This window comes from Pollicipes pollicipes, unplaced genomic scaffold, assembly GCF_011947565.3.
Source record: "Pollicipes pollicipes isolate AB1234 unplaced genomic scaffold, Ppol_2.1 Scaffold_4295;HRSCAF=5057_pilon_pilon_pilon, whole genome shotgun sequence".
NCBI classification, from domain to species: domain Eukaryota; kingdom Metazoa; phylum Arthropoda; class Thecostraca; order Pollicipedomorpha; family Pollicipedidae; genus Pollicipes; species Pollicipes pollicipes.
The window spans coordinates 28,074,357-28,092,274 of record NW_023596461.1 but is presented as its reverse complement, the minus strand read 5'-3'; the positions used below and the strand labels follow the sequence as shown (position 1 = coordinate 28,092,274).

The 17,918-nt window shown below is 56.9% G+C and overlaps 1 protein-coding gene across 1 annotated transcript in view; it reads left to right on the top strand.

Moving 5' to 3' along the window:
• Positions 1-1,433: 1,433 nt before the first annotated feature.
• LOC119096542 (tyrosine-protein kinase Dnt) overlaps positions 1,434-17,918 on the top strand; it is a 32,307-nt gene continuing 15,822 nt past the window's right edge. Inside the window, exons 1-5 of the mRNA XM_037219449.1 lie at positions 1,434-1,684; positions 10,857-10,984; positions 13,999-14,477; positions 16,200-16,675; positions 17,588-17,747. Of these exons, the coding sequence (XP_037075344.1) occupies positions 1,585-1,684; positions 10,857-10,984; positions 13,999-14,477; positions 16,200-16,675; positions 17,588-17,747 (1,343 nt within the window). The 5' untranslated portion in view covers positions 1,434-1,584. The remainder of the gene's footprint in view (positions 1,685-10,856; positions 10,985-13,998; positions 14,478-16,199; positions 16,676-17,587; positions 17,748-17,918) is intronic.

The window sequence follows — 17,918 nt, the reverse complement described above, 5'->3', positions numbered from 1 at the left end:
GGGCCTGTGGCTTACCCAGAGCTCTGCGTCGCTTCAGTGCCGCGCTCCGGTAACATTAACGCCACATCAAGCTTACAGTCTTTGGGTCTGCATTTCCATCGGTATTTTCTTATAAATGATTGCGTTGCCCATTGTTTGTAACCGTCTTGATGTGTTAGCCGTGATTCTTTGAAACCATATGCCCGCGACCTCAACCACCAACAATGAAAACGTCCTTCGCTGAACACCACACCAACATTAAAGGGAGTGTTCCGCATTTATGTGGGGTTTTGGACTGAAACTGCCATCTTGAAGACCTGTCGGTGCCGTTCACAATCCTGCCCTTCTGATCAAAGCCCGTCTAGTTTCTGACCTACACGCACTCGTAAATGGGTTGAGGTGTATTGGGAAGAGTATTTCAAAGTCACCTTGACATTCTTGACATCACAGTAACATCATTCAAATCCTGCCATTATTCCATGGGTCATGCGGCGTTCAAGGTCAAGAAAAATATCCTTATCGAGGCGCTCACTTCTGGCGTTTGTGAGCACCGTTTCCAAATATAACGGCCGCCAATTGGCACTCAATCAATGTTGTGCAAGGTACGATGACGGGCTGAAACCATAACGCATTGAAGAGTAGATTTACTAACACAGAATTGTGCTGTCTGGAGCAGTTTTTCCGCCTAAAAAATATACCAAAAGCTATCAGTGAGCTTGTTTCATCACGTCTGATGCTCGGTTTAATATCTTCACATGTGAAGCATTCCCGTTACTGGGTGGTGTGACATCTGAACACACCTAACCGATACATTCCGAGGCAGGCTGATGGCGCTCTCCGCGACACATTTGCCCTTCGGGTTTAGTAAAGCGAATTACTGTTAGCCTTACATATCTTAATGGGTCAGCTCGAACTGCGTGTAAGGCTGCCTGTTTCCATTTATCAAAAGACTCTGGGATGCCTTCTTTAACCATTTCCATCTCATTCTTTTCTTGCAAGCCACTGCATTAAACGCGTGGACGTGGTTGCATAACATCATCTAATTTCGCCCCGTGCTTTCCCCACAAATGCGAGTGATATGTCGACGAAAAATGTGTTTTTCCTCATGATGAACAATCATCGTTACACAGTCCATCGAAGGCGCTGTGCGCCCGCAAGAACGACACCTCTTCTCTTTCACGCGCTGTCACGAAAGTTCCCCCTCCCCGATGTGAGGCCGGAGGAGGGGACGTAACTCCAACGCCAGCGGGGTATGAAGGGGAGGGGGTGGAGGTGTGCCTCTTCCCCTGCTCGATTCGCGTTTCTCGCGCCACTTGGTGCGCTCCTCCCTCCTCCGCGCCGCTCCCCGGCTCCGCCGCCGCGGGGGCCCTCCTGGAGCGTCAGTGGCGCCGTCTGGCGGCGGCTGGCGGCGCGAGCTCCGCGGCGGCGGCGTCAGTGACGGCCAGTGTGGCGCTCGCAGCGGAGGAGTCGGGGTGCGTGCGGTGCGTCGGTCGGTCGCTGGGGTGTCGGACCGTATGGCGCGCGGCTCTGGTTGCCGGCAGTGATGCGCTGTTGAGCGAGGAGCGGCCTCAGTGGACCATCCTGGAGCAGGCGGACGGTGGCGCGATGCGTCCGCTGGCGGTGTGCGCGCTGCTCGTGCTCCTGACGGGATGCCGGGCCAGCGTCAATCTGTGGGTCTCCAAGTCGGAAACGCGCGCTCTGATAGGTAAGGAAAACGCTGTATTTTGTCAATCTCGGGGCATGTCCGCCATGCCAGCCTACATACCTGGGGTGTATTGCAGTCACAGCGCCTCAAGTCAAACAGGAGGTTCGTTATAAATATGTATTACTCCCGTTCCAAACCCATGCAATTTTTGTTGTGCACGTGCAAATCATAGCTAATTGCACACGATTGTTGAAAGATAGACGTTTTGCATTCTTTCCTGAGCTGCTCGCTCTGCCATAACGATACATTCCAGGCGCATCTTGCGACTTTTGCATGGAACGGCATAAATTTTAGACCGTCTCTATCTGGATCGTTCAGACTGCGTTGGTCAAAATTCCAGCTATACGCACCACTGTGCGAGCCCATGAGGCTAAAAGCACATTTGTGACACATCATGCAACTCGATAGCAAGACGCTTAAAACAATTGAAAGACATTTTTTCATGGTACAATGTTCTTCCTTGCGGTGTAATTAGTAGGTTGAGGTGAAGTATGGGAACACGGCTTTTTTAAGCATGCGACCTGCAGGAAAAGCATGTTTACTCAGTTCCGTTAACTTCAGGCCCAATTGTACCGCAATACGTAAATTACTGCCGCTGTAGTATAATGCAAATGTACCTTAAAGATAAAATTTTGAGTTATTGGTGTCTGAAAATTGCCCTTGATGGTAACTTTCAATGCCGGTGCCATTGGAAGCCACCAGTCGTAAATTCCAGGACATAATGCGGTCTTTTGTGAGTGATCCAAATTTAGTAAGCGTTGCAAGTTTTATCCACGAATTGTTGTGCGATGTCAACGTTATTTGATTAAAATACGGCGATGATCATACAGATAAAATTATCGTGTAGCATAATGCCAGCAGCGAAAATGATGCTATCAATGTGGATAAAGCTCCTCTTACCACTTCAACAAAAGCGAACAAGATGTCATGGGCCGAATGGTTGTTTTGTCTATTTGACCTGCACACCTCGCTGGGTCAAGAGAACAATGCATCTTTGACTGCGATTGATACTCGTTCGTAATACATTAGGGTTGTTCAAAAATACCTAAATTGCACTGTCACTTGTGATTATGAATGTAGCCGTGACGCACGCATCACCTGCGCGCGTTACACAATTTGTTTTTTACTGGCCGATACCAGTATTGACACGTGCTTATACCGTAGCATGACAGTGTAACTGCAAGTACGGGTGCAGGAGGGAGCAGAGCCATGGCCAGGTTGCGCGGCCTTTTAACGGATAAAGCAGGAAAACTAAGCAGCACATGACTGAAAATCAGTGAAAATTTAGACAAGTTTCGTGACAGGGCGCATCACTTAAAACGCTCCTTCGATGTGAAGTGAAGTGAAAATAAGGACGCCTTTGAGCCGTGGACTCCAAAGCTGGCCTAGGTCCCTCTCCCCTGGCCGAGTTCTGTATCCGCCTTGTGTAGTTGGTACCGGAACATCATAACCAAGGCGCTGCAGACCCTCTTGTCTGTTCCTGATACCCATTACCCAACGCAACGTCTACTATTCTGAAATCGATGCGGCCGCCGGCCGGGTGCAGCCCTTATGCAGGAGCGTGCCGTGTCGGAGTCGGGTTTCTCCAGAGGCCGGTGTCCTGTCAAAGTCGTCACGCGAGCCGCCCGCGTCTGCCGCGCGCGGCGCAGACGCGTGTCAGGCAGCCGGACGGCATCGCATTCAAGTCGTTCAGAGCCAGGCGGCGCCAGTGCGCCAGCAGCCGGCTCTCACCCCTTTCCCAACCCTACGCCCTTTGGTTCCATTTGCTGTCAAACCGTCTGCGTAGTGGGTTAGCCTGTTCTCGGCCTGCCTCAACCCTTTCCACTTTCGTCTGTCTTCTACGCCTGTCGTGGCTGCGTGCATCTGTCGCGTGTGCTCTTTCCTTTCTTGTCCGTGTACGCTATTCTTGCCCCCTACCGCTGTCCCCTCTGCTCGCGTCTGTCATGTCCGCCTTCGCCTGTCCAGTTTGCCTACGGCGGTTTTCGCCGGCTGTCGTCTCCAGCGCCTGTCCGATCCGCCTAGGGCTGGTCTGGGCTCCTCGCTTGTTGTGTCCTGGCGTTCCGTGTCCGCTACTGCCGTGTCATCGAATCCTGTCTGCCATCACTGTCCTGACTGCCCGCTTCTGTCCAGTCTACCTGTCCGGTTTGACGGCGCCCTGGTCAGCCTGTCCCGTCCACCCGGGCCTGTGCCGTCGCCTGAGCCTGTCCGGACCGTTTCCGCCTGCCGCTCACCAGATGGCTCTGTTCGCGGCGCCGACTCCGCAGGGGTCAGAAATAACAAGGAACGGCCACCGGTGCGAATTTTCGTCAGATGTGAGGCCGGCAGCGGTAAAAACGGACAGCGAGAGCGACGCGTTCGCAGCGCGGCTCCCAGCGGCGCGCGGTGCGGCGTGCGGTGCCTCGCGCGGCGGCTGTCGGTACCTCAGGCGGCGCGGACGCGGCCGACGGGGCGGCACGGCGGACGCTGGGGCGGCTCCCGAGATTCATTGAGCTGACATCACCGGAAGGAAGCGGGCTGTCAGCTGATCCACTGACTGGCTGGCTGTCCGGGTTTAGTTCACGGGGCCGCTTTAAGTCCTAGCCATGCCGTGCGGGCGGAGGAACGCGGCTGAGGACTCGCCTTCAGATCGCGTCTTTAATGTTTGGCATAGGACGGTGCATGTCAGGGTTAGGATGAAAATCTCCCGAGTGCTGTAACGTTCTGATGTTGCATCCTGAAAAGCGCAATGTTAAAACGGGATTGATTCCTCCTGTGCAGGCCTGCAGAGGAGGCAAACTGGATCTTTCCGTATGTACAGACTAGGGTAAACGAAGCCTGATACTACCTCCCAAATGTTCAATTCAATGACCTGGCGTTTTTCCCGGTCCTTGTATAGTGACCGACAAACGGAAGGTCCGCCCGCCGCTTGCACCGTTAATTCAGCGCCAAATGAACGGGCTTGTTTCCACAATGCCCATAGAATCAGCGCAAGTCCCGTTGTTCGCCGCCACACGGGTCCACCTGTGCCTGGCGGTTTTCAACACTTGCCCTGCCCGGCTGGACATGCGCCCTGTCCGCGGCGCTGGCCTGGCCGGACACGCTCCCTATCCAGCCCACCTGCCCTGCCCGCTCCGGACACGCGCTGTGCCCGGGGCACCGGCCCGGCCGGACACGCGCCCTGTCCGAGCGGCCCGCCCGTTTCCGGTTGGCGCAGTCGTGAATAATCCCAGCGTGACGGCCGGGGTTGGCCGCCGCCGCCGCCGCCGGCACACCGGCAGCGGCCGGTCCGACAGCACAGGTGCCGCAGCGCCGCCTCACCTGCGGCCTGCTGGACAGATGGAGGGGCTCCTGGCCGTAACCGCGCCACGCATAAACCGGTTCTCGGCGAAGCGAACAGGGCTGGGTGGTCGCGTTCGATCCGAAACGAGTCTGCAGCGAGCGTGCGGACCACTGCGGGCCGCGCGGACCCGGCGGCGGTGGTGCAACGGTCCGGCTGTGGTCCAGCAGTGAGCGGACCCAGCGGACCGTGGTCCCGCGGCTCACGTATTGCGCTCGGCACGTCGGGGCCGGTTACGCTCAGGCGATTCGTGGCGCCCGCCGTGTGATGACAACACGCACGCAGAACGAGTGGGATGGGCGTGGTCGGACCCGACGCGCCACGCTGCGTTGAGGCTGATATCGGGCTTAGGCCGCTCTGAGGCAAGCGAGAGGTCTGCTCCGCTGGTCCCGTGCCCTCCCTCGAAAGACGACCCTGCGATGGCGCAGCCCGGCGCGTGGCATCCGTGCTGAGCACCGCTGGCTGGAGCTGACAATGCAGATGTCGTCACATGCGACAGACGCTTCCGGCATCAGCATCATACAGGTGCACCATCACCCGCATCAGCACCTTACAGGTGCTGATGCAGTCGATTCAGGAAGTGGTGGGTGGGCTCGTGTGGGGCGATTCTTCAGCGGACTTTCTGGCACGTCGGCGCGCCCTGATTTGATGAATGAACAGACCTGTTCGCACTCCACTTCCCCGCAAAGAAATCGCGTCCATCTATTACTGCGGCGGCGGCTGCCACGCTGGACCATACATCACCGCTCATACGCCTGTAATTGCTGGCCCGATTGAAAGGTACGGTGCGCACGTGGGGACCGGCCTTGTTGGCCACGTGTACTCGAAACCCGAGGAGGCGCACGTGTTTGTGCAGCTGGGGTACGTCCGCCTCCGCGTGCGACGATCTGAATGAAACGCCCGCTAAATTCTTATAAGGTGAGCAGGCAGTTTGAAAGAGGATGAACTGTCTTACATCAGCGACACCGTGCTGTTGCAATCGAGTTGTTGAATGCCTTATTGATGTTTATATATGTCTCACGGGGTTTCGGAGCTCTGGCGCTATGTCAGCGGCAGGTTTCATGCACGGACCGGACCGGAACCAGGGCCGTCTCGAAGCTGCACGCATGGGTGGCACTGAACTGTGTTCACTCGCTACGCTTTTCAAACCAGCGTCTCAATGTTTGCTGCTGCATGCATGCATTTGCACGAACTGCGATGCAATACAGACCAAGCATGCAGAAGCTCAACTGTCAGCCGATGCTCTGCAGGCAACTCGCGGTAATACCGTGTTTATAGGTGCAGACGTTTAGATGTTAATTTTGCGGTGAGTATGCGCTGCGGTTGATGAGCCTTTGCACTGTGGGGCTAACTCGCTTGCCTACGTGACCGGACAGCTGAATAAGTCACTTGGCAGACTTTCACTGGGTTGAAAGGAGCTTTCAGGGCACTTGACACTTTGTGCATAACAGCCCACACGGCGCGATTTTCCAAAGCTTCTCTAACGTTGCTTATCGAGCAGTTAGTTCAAGAAATCTAAGGGCGTCTTGCACTTTGTTACATGGCAGTTTGCATCGACACAGGTTTCCCAAACGTCGCTCATCAAACACTCGGTTTGATCTAGCATTTGGATTATCACGAAGTTAAGCTCATGCATTGGCTGCCAGAAATATGGCGCTCTCGGCGACTTCCGCATACCTACCTGTCCAAATAAATGAGAAAATTCCCATTTTCACTACGTCTGACACAGAATAAAAACGACGACGTGGCGGTGCGGGTAGCGGACCATTCATCTTGCCTCCCTTCGACGGTCTCCGCAAGGCGCGCATCCTGCCGCCGCGATGGTGGAAATGATTGCGACGGCACCAGAAGCGGCGGAAAACATCAATAACCGCCCGGAAAATACGATCGCACAATTACGCCCCAACCGGACCCGGCCCGGTGCAGTCCAGCCCGGACCAGCGGGGCGCTGCGTTTCGCGCAGCGCGTCGGGTTGGCCACCGTCGCCACGAAGCAGTACCGAAAGTAAGTCAACGCGGCGTTCGGCGGGCTGTGGCCGTTTTGCGGTGGGCGCAACCGCACCGCGGCGTCGGCCAGCGGCTGCGTGTGACGCGTCCCGACAGCGCCGGAGACGGGCTCCGGCCGCACATGGGCGCCGCGGAGGCACCGGCCCACTGTTGGGACAGCGGCGCCACAAAGCCGCTGGTGTGTGTACAGCGGGCCGTCCAGGCGGTGTCACGCGCATGTTAACAGCTGGCAAGAACAATGCGGTGATCATGAGATGTTAAACGTCGCTTGCCCGTTGCTTTTTCTTGCGCGGGTGATCGGCGCTAGTTTTTTGTCGGACGTTTAGCTCCTTTGTGCTTGTGTGTAGGCGGTCTGTGGAAATCACGATACGCCGTCATCATTCGGAGAAACGGTTGCTTTTATGTGAGTTGATCGGTCGCCGTCAAAAATTTCTGTATACGTCCCTCATTTTTTTCTGGATTTTCAGGGACGCCAAATTTGACCACTTCTTATCAAAATACTGGGGCTGCTGACATAGTACGGACGTAATTCCCATGTCTCACTAAGTACCTGATTTTTGTGGATTTTTGTGTGAAAAGTTTCTATGCGAGCTCCACTCAAAATTATTCCAACACTGTCTGTCCTCTGGTGGCGAGAAATCTTCCCTAAACTGTTCAACAGATGAGTGTCTCGAAACACTACGCCACGCGCTCGGATCTGCACGGCGGGGGTCCGGAGCTTCCCTCTGCCGTGCCCGCTCCTCTTCCCCTGAGGGTGCCGGTGCGGTGCCCCGCCGGCCGTCCCTCACGGGTCTGGTGCGGACTTCCTCCGGGCCGCGGCGGCTATGCGTGCCAAATGGCTCGCGCCAGCTGCGGTATGTCGTTAGCGTGCCGCCGCATCACTTACCCGGCGCCTCGCGACGTGTCCGTCTGGTGGCGTGGCATCCTACACTTTAACACCTTTATCCTCCGGCGGCACGGTTATTTACGGCGCCCTTCCGCGAGCTGCGGGCCGCTTTGTGGCCGCCGCGGGGGCGGCTCACCCCCGCTCCTCGGACAAAGCGTCCGTGTCATACCGAGCCGTGTATTTGTAACGGATCGGCGAAGCGTTGGCATACGTCTTGTTACCAGGTGGGGCGCGCTGGCCTCTTGGATACGTTTCACTTAGGTTTTATGTGTCAGCGCTGGATACCACTCGGAAATATTAAACGGCTCATGGCCGGGGCCGTCCTCCACGCTCCGGTCGCTGCCCCATACAGCGGTGTAGCACCGTGGCGCTCGGGCAGCGGGTCGCTGCCTTGCGTGCGGAGTGTTCTGGCGCAACAGGTGCGTCCGACGGTCGCACCCCGCCGCCCGGCCGCCTTTTGTGGCGGCGGCCCACGCCCACTCCGATTGATCGGTATTCTGACACGCCACTGCCGCTCGGGCGCCTTTTTCGCCGAGCTTCATCATGGTATGTCGCCACTGGGCTGCGTCGCTGAAGGATTGTTTTAACAGCGGGGTGGGCTGGTCGGAATCTGTCGCGCTCGGCCGCCACTCCCAGTAAAGATGGGGACGGCGGGGCACCGCCGCCCGACACGTGGCACCCGACCGCCGCCGGCGCACGTGTGGATCAAAGCGCCACGAGGGCCACGTGCTCGTGGTGGTGACATACCTGACGGCGCCGGCAAAAAACGCTCCGTGGAAGTGAAACCTGCGTACAGCGTGCATGTCCCGCAAAAACGCGGCGGCAGCAAGGTCGCAGGGTGGAGCTCGCTGTCACGGGGTGGGCTCGGCTGGCGCTGACGGGGTGGCGCCCTGCTCGCGGCTGCCGTCACCACCCCTGTGCCCGGCCTGGGCTGGTGGCATGCGCCATCAGCGATGACGACGCTCAGCTCTGACGGCCTGTCCGTGGCCGGGCGGTGCCCGCTTAAGAAAAACTGGGCCGTTTGTACCGAACTGGGCGGCGCTGCTGCTGGCGCCCGATGAACAATGCAGGCTATCAAGTGGCGGAGGGCTTGCCTGACTACAGCGAGGGCACACGGCCAAACTGCCGGGTCATCGGCGTCAGCACGTTAGTGTGGGCAGACAACACGCAAAGTAAAGAAAAGCAGTGTTTCTGTCAGTCGAATATGCACACTTGCCTCCAATTGCGTGCTGTTACACCAGCGTGCCGTGCCAGTGCCAGACGGACGAATCCGTCCATGCTCCGTCCGTCGGCAGACCGCATCAGACTGAGCGCGCCGACATCCGATCGCACCGATCCGCTCCACCCCGGTAAGCCCGTCATCTCACCTCAGCTAGTCGCCAGCTCAGCGCTCGCTCAGGGCGCTCTTGAGCCGCAGCTACGCCCTGACGGGTGCAGCCCTAAGCACCTTTCCTGTTAATCTGACATGTGTGATGTCCTGGACGAGGATGTCTTCATCACGGGCCAGCTTAGCGCTGCGAGGCGGCTGGCCCGGGCGACCGTCACAACAGGCTGCCGAGCCGGGCCGGGCCGGCGCGGAGCCGCCGCGGCGCCGACCGGCTCCGGAGGCGGGCCCGCCGGCTTGAACGTGACCGCAGCGGCCGCCAGGCTCCGGTTTCATCGCCCGGTGGCCGACGACGCCGGCCGTTACTCGCCCTATTGTCTTGTCTGAGGGAGGCGTCGGATGCAATAGTGCACGTGACGCCAGCCGAGCCTCGCCGGCGCCTGGTTCGACGCGTACGGATCGCCGCTGTCGCGATCGATGGTTCCCTCCCTCCGCCCGCACTGATGCCCGCGAGGTACTCCGTCTGCGTCGAATTTGCGCTGGGTCCGCTTGACCCTGAACCAATCGCTGTCAGGAGAGGGGAAAGCCGGAAAATTTACGCCGGGAACGCACAAAAAAACTGAACACATTCCGGCTCAGCGAGCGGTCGTCGCCCCAATGTAACGCATTGCCGCTGATTGAAATACGCCAGAAGGGTCATGAGGGGGGGGGGGGGGGCGTTAATGCCGAACGGCCGCCCGGGTCATCGATTATCACTCCGATTTGGCGACGGCAGCACGGTCGCGGTGGCCCCGCCGGCGGATGTGGTAATTAAAGACGGCCGCGTGGGCGGGCGCGCCCACCAAACGCGGAAACGAGCCTGCCACACGCTGGCATAATTGACTTAGTTCGGGCCGGCGGCCGCCGTTGACACAGGTCTCCTTCGATGTCTGCCGTCCCCGTGTCCCCCCCGCCCCCGTCGATTATGGACCATACAAAGCATGCAAATGGCGACAAACTGGCACGCGTCCGCTGCGAGTTATCCGTGCCGGGATGAACGGCGCCAGGCCAATCGTACGGTGATGGCCAGCCGAGGACAGGCCATTGGCGGAGCCGTCTGCTGCAATGCGCCGCGTTTGTCACGCAATAAGGCGGACGTGCCGCGCCATAGAATCAAATGCCTGCTTTGATCGGCCAGCGCAGCGACTTTGCGCTAAGCGGGCCGAAGCTATGCTGTGCTCTAATGGCCAGGACTGTGTGATGCTCTGAAGGTGTGAGTTATCATATCGCTGATGTGATATCGCTTATCCGATTTGATGGTTTGGCGTAGGGTAGTTTTTCGGGATTATTTTTGTTTGGATACATGACGTACCTGATTTCTGTTAACCAGAAAACACTAGGTCAATTTTGAGCACTCTTTTCTCATTACTTTTACATGGAGTTTTACTGGAACTACCCAGTGAGTCGGTTCATGTTCGTCAGCATGTTGGCTCTGACCCAACATCGACTCCGTACTTCTCAATATTTGATGAGAAACATCCACTGCCTGAACGAAAATGGTTAATCGATGTCATCATACGTTATCTAATTGCCGAAATTACGTCAAACCGTCGAAATCCATGATACACTCATCACCATGTGATGTTTTCCCTATGTTCCAGGTCTGGCCACAGAAATATTCTACGTGCAGGAAGGCGTCATCAACGAATACGCCATGAACTTCACAGTGGTCGTGCCGCCAAACATATCCGACCTGCACTTCAACTGGGAAAGCACTAGCAGGAAGGCGGTACGTACGCGCGGCTGCCGGACGACGACCGGCTCTGTTGGAAGTGACAGCTGAATTGTCGCGAGCTGTCACTGGTGATTTGTCAAGACACATGCGTGCGAAACCCGGACGGGGAAGAATGCGCACGCTCGCCTCATGGGTACACTCCCTTAAAATTCGCCATTATTTTTCGATCCCATCGATCGTCAGTTGTCGGGTCTGGCGGCCCGAACCAAACGCGCATATTTTTGCCTGTCTGCGTAGTGATTTCACGAACTGTCCCTGCCAATTAGTCATGCTATATTGGCGGTGCGCTGCACGGTCAATCATTACTCACGTTGCTGACACCGGCAACGCACACAATCCGGCCATAAAACCACAAAGCAGGACTAATGATGTCGCGATTGCGGAAGCCTGGCGTTCAGGGAACGGCCACGCAAAAAGCCCGACGAGAGTTGAAATATATGACTGGCCCCGTACTGTTTTGACGGCGCACGCTTCGGACCTGCCCACCTACTGACGCCCGGCTACGCCCCGGGCTCCTGGGTTCGATTAACCACGGGTTATTTATCACGCCCAGTCAATTGGTCTCTGATAGCTCCAGTCCACCCCTCGCACACTGCGGGGCGGTCTGACCTTGCGGCCCGAATATTTCCGTGCGGAAATGTGCTGTTTTACACACAAATTCTGAACGCTGCGGGTGGACGATAAAAACGTGGTATCCCTTTGTAAGGGACGCGAGTAACGCCCCAACAGAGCATTCTGCGGCTTGAGGGCGCAGCACGGGAGACATGCGAGCACGCTTCGGTGCGTGCGCCCTGTGCTGACCGTTGGCAACGGCAGTAAGAGCAGTAACGGGCAACTCATGTTAAGACAGATAGCACATAACGTCAGTCAAGTGACGCGAAGCTCTGATGTTGGGGCCGGTGCGAGCGCATGCTGCAGGCCTCGGTGCAAGTGACGGGCGATTTTGCACACCTCCGTGTGCTTGTGTGATGCACATACACTGCGCTTAGTTTATTTCAAATACTTCACTGCTTGAGCGTCAAACTGCGTTGTTAAGCTTAACCCCAGCAAGCGATTTAATAAAATGACCTACAACAATGATTGTTGCCAATGAAACAGTTCAGCAAACCGGTCGGATGCAATCTGTACACTTCCCAACGCAGCCATTACGTTGCTGGTCACTGCAGCCATCCCACGCTGCTCTTAACTTCATTGCGTGCACTAAGCCCACACAGCCCATGTTGGGATGTTTGCTGTGCAAACACGCGGTCTGGAGCACCAAGTTTCAGAAAGAGCGGTTAGACCTCTTTCCAGGATTCCAAAGCGACTAAGGGACCCGTATCAGCGGCGGCAGTCGGTGCCGTCTGTCCGATCCAGCGAGGGCGACGTTCAAAGGCCAGCGAGCGGCGGGCCTTTACGCCGACAGAACATCACAAATTGGCCTCGTTCCGAAGCATCTAAGCGATCGCACGCCATCATCGATTGACCTCCGCGACTCGCTCGGAATCTCGCTCAATCGCCCAGAATCTCACAGAAATGACCGGGCGTTGGTGGCGAAAACGGAACGCGTTTGAAACGCATCGCGACGGCGCCGGGCCCCTGCGGGTGGCGCCATCACCGGCCTGAGACATTACATCGCCCTGAGCCCGCCCAATCCGAGGCCAGATGCACCATTGTGTGGGCTTTCCATTGCGTCCGGTCTGGGTGCGCTCGAATCCGTCTCCGGTTTCAAGCTCGAGAAATGGCGCGTCGCTGCATTGTCGCCGGCTGGTGACGGCTGTTCCACCAGGCCGATGTGGACCCTCCCACCCACGCGGTCCCTCGAGGATGGCGATTGCACACCGAGGCTCGCGAGGCCATCCCTCTGAGCTTAATCTTGGACGACACTTCTCTTTTTTTACCCATTGGCCCCTGTCAACGAAGCGGGTCACCTGCCGTGCCCATTACACTCGAGTGCGTGTGTTCGTGCGCCGGACAGGTCTGGACGGGCGTCTTAATTATTGCCGCTGGTCGCCCTGAAAGAGACACATCCTTTGGCAGGTGCGCGCAGACGCTCATCTGTAAAGAGCGTCCACGCTCTCTGCTGCGGTGCTGAGACACAACATCCGCGAGTGGTTCTGGTCCCGGTCGCGACATGCGGGACCAGGATAGATTTGTTTCATGTGGCATCGAGCCTCTCTGTTACTCCGGAAGCTGAATTAAATAATCTTGTTTTCGAATAGCCAACAGCACTCGTATATGAGGTGTTGAGCTGTGAGCAAATTTTGATATCATCATGCGTTTGGACTGCTTTGCTATCATTTCCTGATATTGGTTATAAGTGTTGATAGAAATACGCTGTTAGTAATAGCAATAATTTACTTAACATGTTGTACTGATTTCCAATCGGAATTTAGTGCAACGTGTACAAAGCTGCACCATTTTTCATCTTCCTTGGCACACTGTCTCCACCGCGGTCTCCCAACGTCTCCAGCGCGTGAATGCTTGACCCCCCCCCCCCCCCCCTAGTTCTTCGGCCGATCCCACCGCTTTAATCCGTGCCGATCACATCATTCCCCATCGGCGCCATGGGGTGCGCGATGGCCGACAGGGAGATTGCGTCATCCACCTGACCCCACCGAGACACTCCTAAAACGGGTTAGTGGCGTGATGGATAGGGCCCACCAGCCGGGCAGCGGGCCCAGCCAAGACTGCTCCACCCCCGGCAGTCCGAGCTCCGCTCCTGCCGTTGGAGTGATCTGAAACACGAGCCGGTGCATATAGACAGACGCTTTCCCGCGAACTTCCCGCCTGTGAGATACGAGCTGCTTATTCAACTGGGCTTTATCGGGATGCGAACGACGGGCTGGTTGGCGGGGTTCCTAATGTTACCAGTTGGCAGCATGAGACGGAGCAGGGTGATAAGAGCAGGGATCAAGGACTGCCACTCACGCCGTTTGAAGATTTAGTCCGATGCTCCACGCTTAAATGACTGGTCAAGTGCCTGTGGAAGGCAATGTTTTGGTAAACCGCACTTGTTTGTTTTTAAGGTGGCGTACGACATTTCACTGGAAGTGGCCAACCCGTCGGTGCTGGACCGCCCGTCGCTGAACATTCCATCCAGCGGGTTGGTGCCCAAGGACCACCAGCTCTTCACCGTGCACCTGCCCTGTCGGCCTGGCGTCACCGCCGAGACGGACGTGAGGCTCAAGATCAGCCTGCTGCTGCCCAGGCAGCCGCCGCTCCGGCGCAAGAAGACCAACACCCTGCTGGTGTTTCGCCGCGGGCGCGTCTGCCGCGCGGAGGTCACGCCGACGGTAGCGCCGCTCGGCGGCGGTGACGTGATGTTGGAGGACGCAGCCGGCCCCACCCGGCTGGGCGACCCGCCGGCCGACGACGAGACGCCCTCCTCTGGCGTGCTGTATATGGCCGTCGGCAGCTCGTGCGGCGTCATACTGGTCATCATGATCATCCTGGCCGTGGTGCTCTCAAGGAACAGCGCCGCCAAACGCAGGAAACGCGCCCTCAGGTAAGCACCTTCCACGCCGTCAGATTGAGCAAGAATGTCTCGTTGAAATCCCGAGTTTGATCGTGTCCCGATACGTAGTTTCCCGGTCCCAAACACGGCTGGGGCGAGAGCCGGGCGGCCCGGCGCGCCGTCCAGATAAGACATCATCGCCGCGTTAGCATCCATCTCGGACACAATCGGCCGGGCCATCGGGTCGGCGGGCTGACGGCTCTTCAGGCCGGCCTCCCGCGGCCGTCACCTTCGCGCCGCGCCGGCCGCCACCCTCGCGCCGCGCCGGCCGTCACCCTCGCGCCGCGCCGGCCGTCACCCTCGCGCCGCGCCAGCCGTCACCCTCGCGCCCGCCGCGCCAGCCGTCACACTCGCGCCGCGCCGGCCGTCACCCTCGCGCCGTAGCTGCGGCGCGCCGCCTTTGAAGCTCAACCGAGCGGACACCCCAGTCTCGGCGGCGATCGCCCGTCGGCCCTTCGTCTCCTCTCCGCACCATTGTTGTCTGGCGAAGCGGTGGTCGTCAGGAGCGACTCGGGCACCGGGGACAGGTGGAGGCTGAGGTCCGCTTCTCGGCCATCGTTAGTATGTGATGCGAGAGACTGAATGATGTCCCCTCTGATGTCACCGGCAGTAATGGCGTTGGCGCGGCGTCGTTGTTTCCTACCCTCGTAGGTAGACGTTGGCAGGGGGCATCCATCCATCGACTGATCAGGACGCGGGCCGACAGCCTTGGCGGCCGCAGGATGTTTACGGCAGGTGGCAGTGGCACTATCTGAATGGTCTGATGCCGATGCTAGATAGAAACTCAAATAACTTTCCACCGCCGCGCGCATCTTGTTAGCGTAACAGTAAATTTAATGAATGCAGCCCCACTGCTACTTTCGTCCATCGTTTGAAATTGCCGCCACTTACGTCTACAGACACCAGCAATTTTGTACTTTACTGTTTGAAAGTAGCGTGGTGCTGGAACGCAGCACCTTCCTGAAAAAAGACCAGTGGACAGGAAATGGACGTTCTGCCTGAAAGCGCAAAGGAGTTAAACGATTCATATACCACGGCGGTGGCATAACATTACTGGTAACAGCAAGCGTTGAAAATATTCTCCATTCTTGCTGAGATATTAGCGGAAACTTCAATCGATACCAGACATCCGTTTTTGAAAATCCAGACATCGCCAGGTCCGGCGACTTAGAGCAGGCTGAACCTAGATGCCAGCCAACCTTATTACGACTTCAGGTCCGAGACGATGGGGCACGACGTAATTCCGGAGTAAAACGCTTATATTAATCTCCAAATACCATGTGACTTGAGAGCAAATCTGTCGGCGATGGTTTGCATGTTAAGGCGCACGTAATTGTTCTTCACAGGGTAGCAAAGGTTGACTATGTCAGAAGGTGCTCTCTCACAATTCATGCCTGCATCCATAAAGCAATGTGTTGAAGCTGTGTGAGCAAACATGACGTGACATCGAAAACACTATTTCTATGTTAGCCCTCAGAATGTTGGTGATTGTTGATGCCTATAGCGTGAAACGCGAGCCATTAGACGACTGACATTTAACAGTACCTACTCAAGTTGTCGAATGGTCCTACTTTCAATGGAATAAAGGGAGATGCCTTGGCGGCCCAACACATTGCCATCGCTCTTGTTATGAAGCTCCATGAAACATTATATACATTTACAGCACGGCGTGTTCTTGGAACCGAGATAATATTCAACTTTTTTTCATTCCAGTGACACGTCTGGAGAGTACGACTCGACCCACCACTACATGCAAGTACCCACTCCGTCCTACTCCTGCCACTCAATCCGCTCGTCCCATCACTATGCGTCGCTTCGCCCGCTGCCCACCTGTCCGTCGTACACCAGCCAGAAGACGGTGACCACGCCGCTGGGGCAGACCATAGGTCACAGCCACAGCCTGGGCTCGCACGGCGGCGCGGCCGGCTTCGGCCAGACGCTGAGTCACAGCGTGAGCCAGGGCCTGAGCCACAGCTCTGGCCAGAGCTCTGGCCAGCCGAGCGTGGGCCACAGCTCCGGCCACAGGGTGCGGGACGTGGGCGAGCGCGTCTCGGAGCTGATGGTGGACCGGCGACGCGTCGAGCTGGATACGATGCTGGAGGAGGGCACTTTCGGCCGGATCGCCACCGGCTGGATGGCCGACTCTGACGCCGGCGAGAAGGAGAGGCTCATCATCAAATATGTGACAGGTCAGTTGCCCTCTCCATACCCAATGACTTCTGAATCCAACATTGCTCTCCTCTGATCGGTTATGACAACGTGATGTCTCGATATCGCCAAAATCCCGACACATCTTGGAGACATCTCCAGGAACACATATAGTGTTGTAGACCATGTAAATTACATGGCCAGCAATCATCACGTCAATAATCACCTCCTTCAACCATAGTAATCACAGCTAATCATCCATGGGTTTAGCGCACAACGTCGTCAAACCAACGTACCTTGTCGCCGTACCAACTTAAACTAAGCAAACAACCGTGCCAACAACGAATGGCGGGCATTGAAATCATGGTCTGGCCTATTGATAACAAGATTCCACGTCAGTCATTATAATGACTAGGTCACGCTAATGTATGATTAAGTCGTCCGTCACTAAGTGGGGCTTTAATCGCCTGGCCGTAGATTACGGACGCTTCGAATGCATGCATTTGTTCGTGTCGACCGGAATATCAAGAGTCTTGACAAGACCTCAGAGGTCACATAATCTTATTGAAATGTCATGCCAATGGTTAGTCATCGCCATCAAGTCGACCAAATCGCATCGCTGCTAATATCCGCGTACTCTTCATCAGTCAGTTTAAGCGACCATCTGATAGCGAGACGAAATGAGTGTCCATTCCGCGGCCTCGCTCACCATTTCCGAATGTACCGACACGTCCTCCCTGACCACGGTGCGAATGCTGCGAGCCTGCCCTACATCCCTCACAATGCTGAAGGAAGTCCACGGGGCCTCTCTGGCTCCTCCCGGCCTCCTCTGTAATCGGACCCGGCGCCGGTACCGTGCCGGTCGAGGAGGGACCCGACCGGCCCGCACCCGGCAGCAGCTGTGGGAGTGACCCAGCGACGGCGCAGTAACACGACGCCGTGTGTGTTTTCAGAACACGCGTCGGCGGCTCAGGTGTCGATGCTGCTCCAGGAGGGCCTGGTGTTTTACGGCCTGCGACACAAGAACCTGCTGTCCGTGCTGGGGGTGGCCGTGGAGGAGCGGGCGCCACCCCTCGTCCTCTACCCCTACGTCAAGCACTGGAACCTCAAAAAGTAGGTTCAGGAGGGTCTGCGCGATGGGAGAAGTGTCAGGGGACACGAGGGCACAAAAAGAGCAGGAGCTCAAACTTTCGTCCGTCAAAGTCACTGCGTCGCACGTGGGGACTGTGACCTCCCGTTTTTGCCAAACTGACTCATACATAAAACAGGGGTGCTTAGATTATG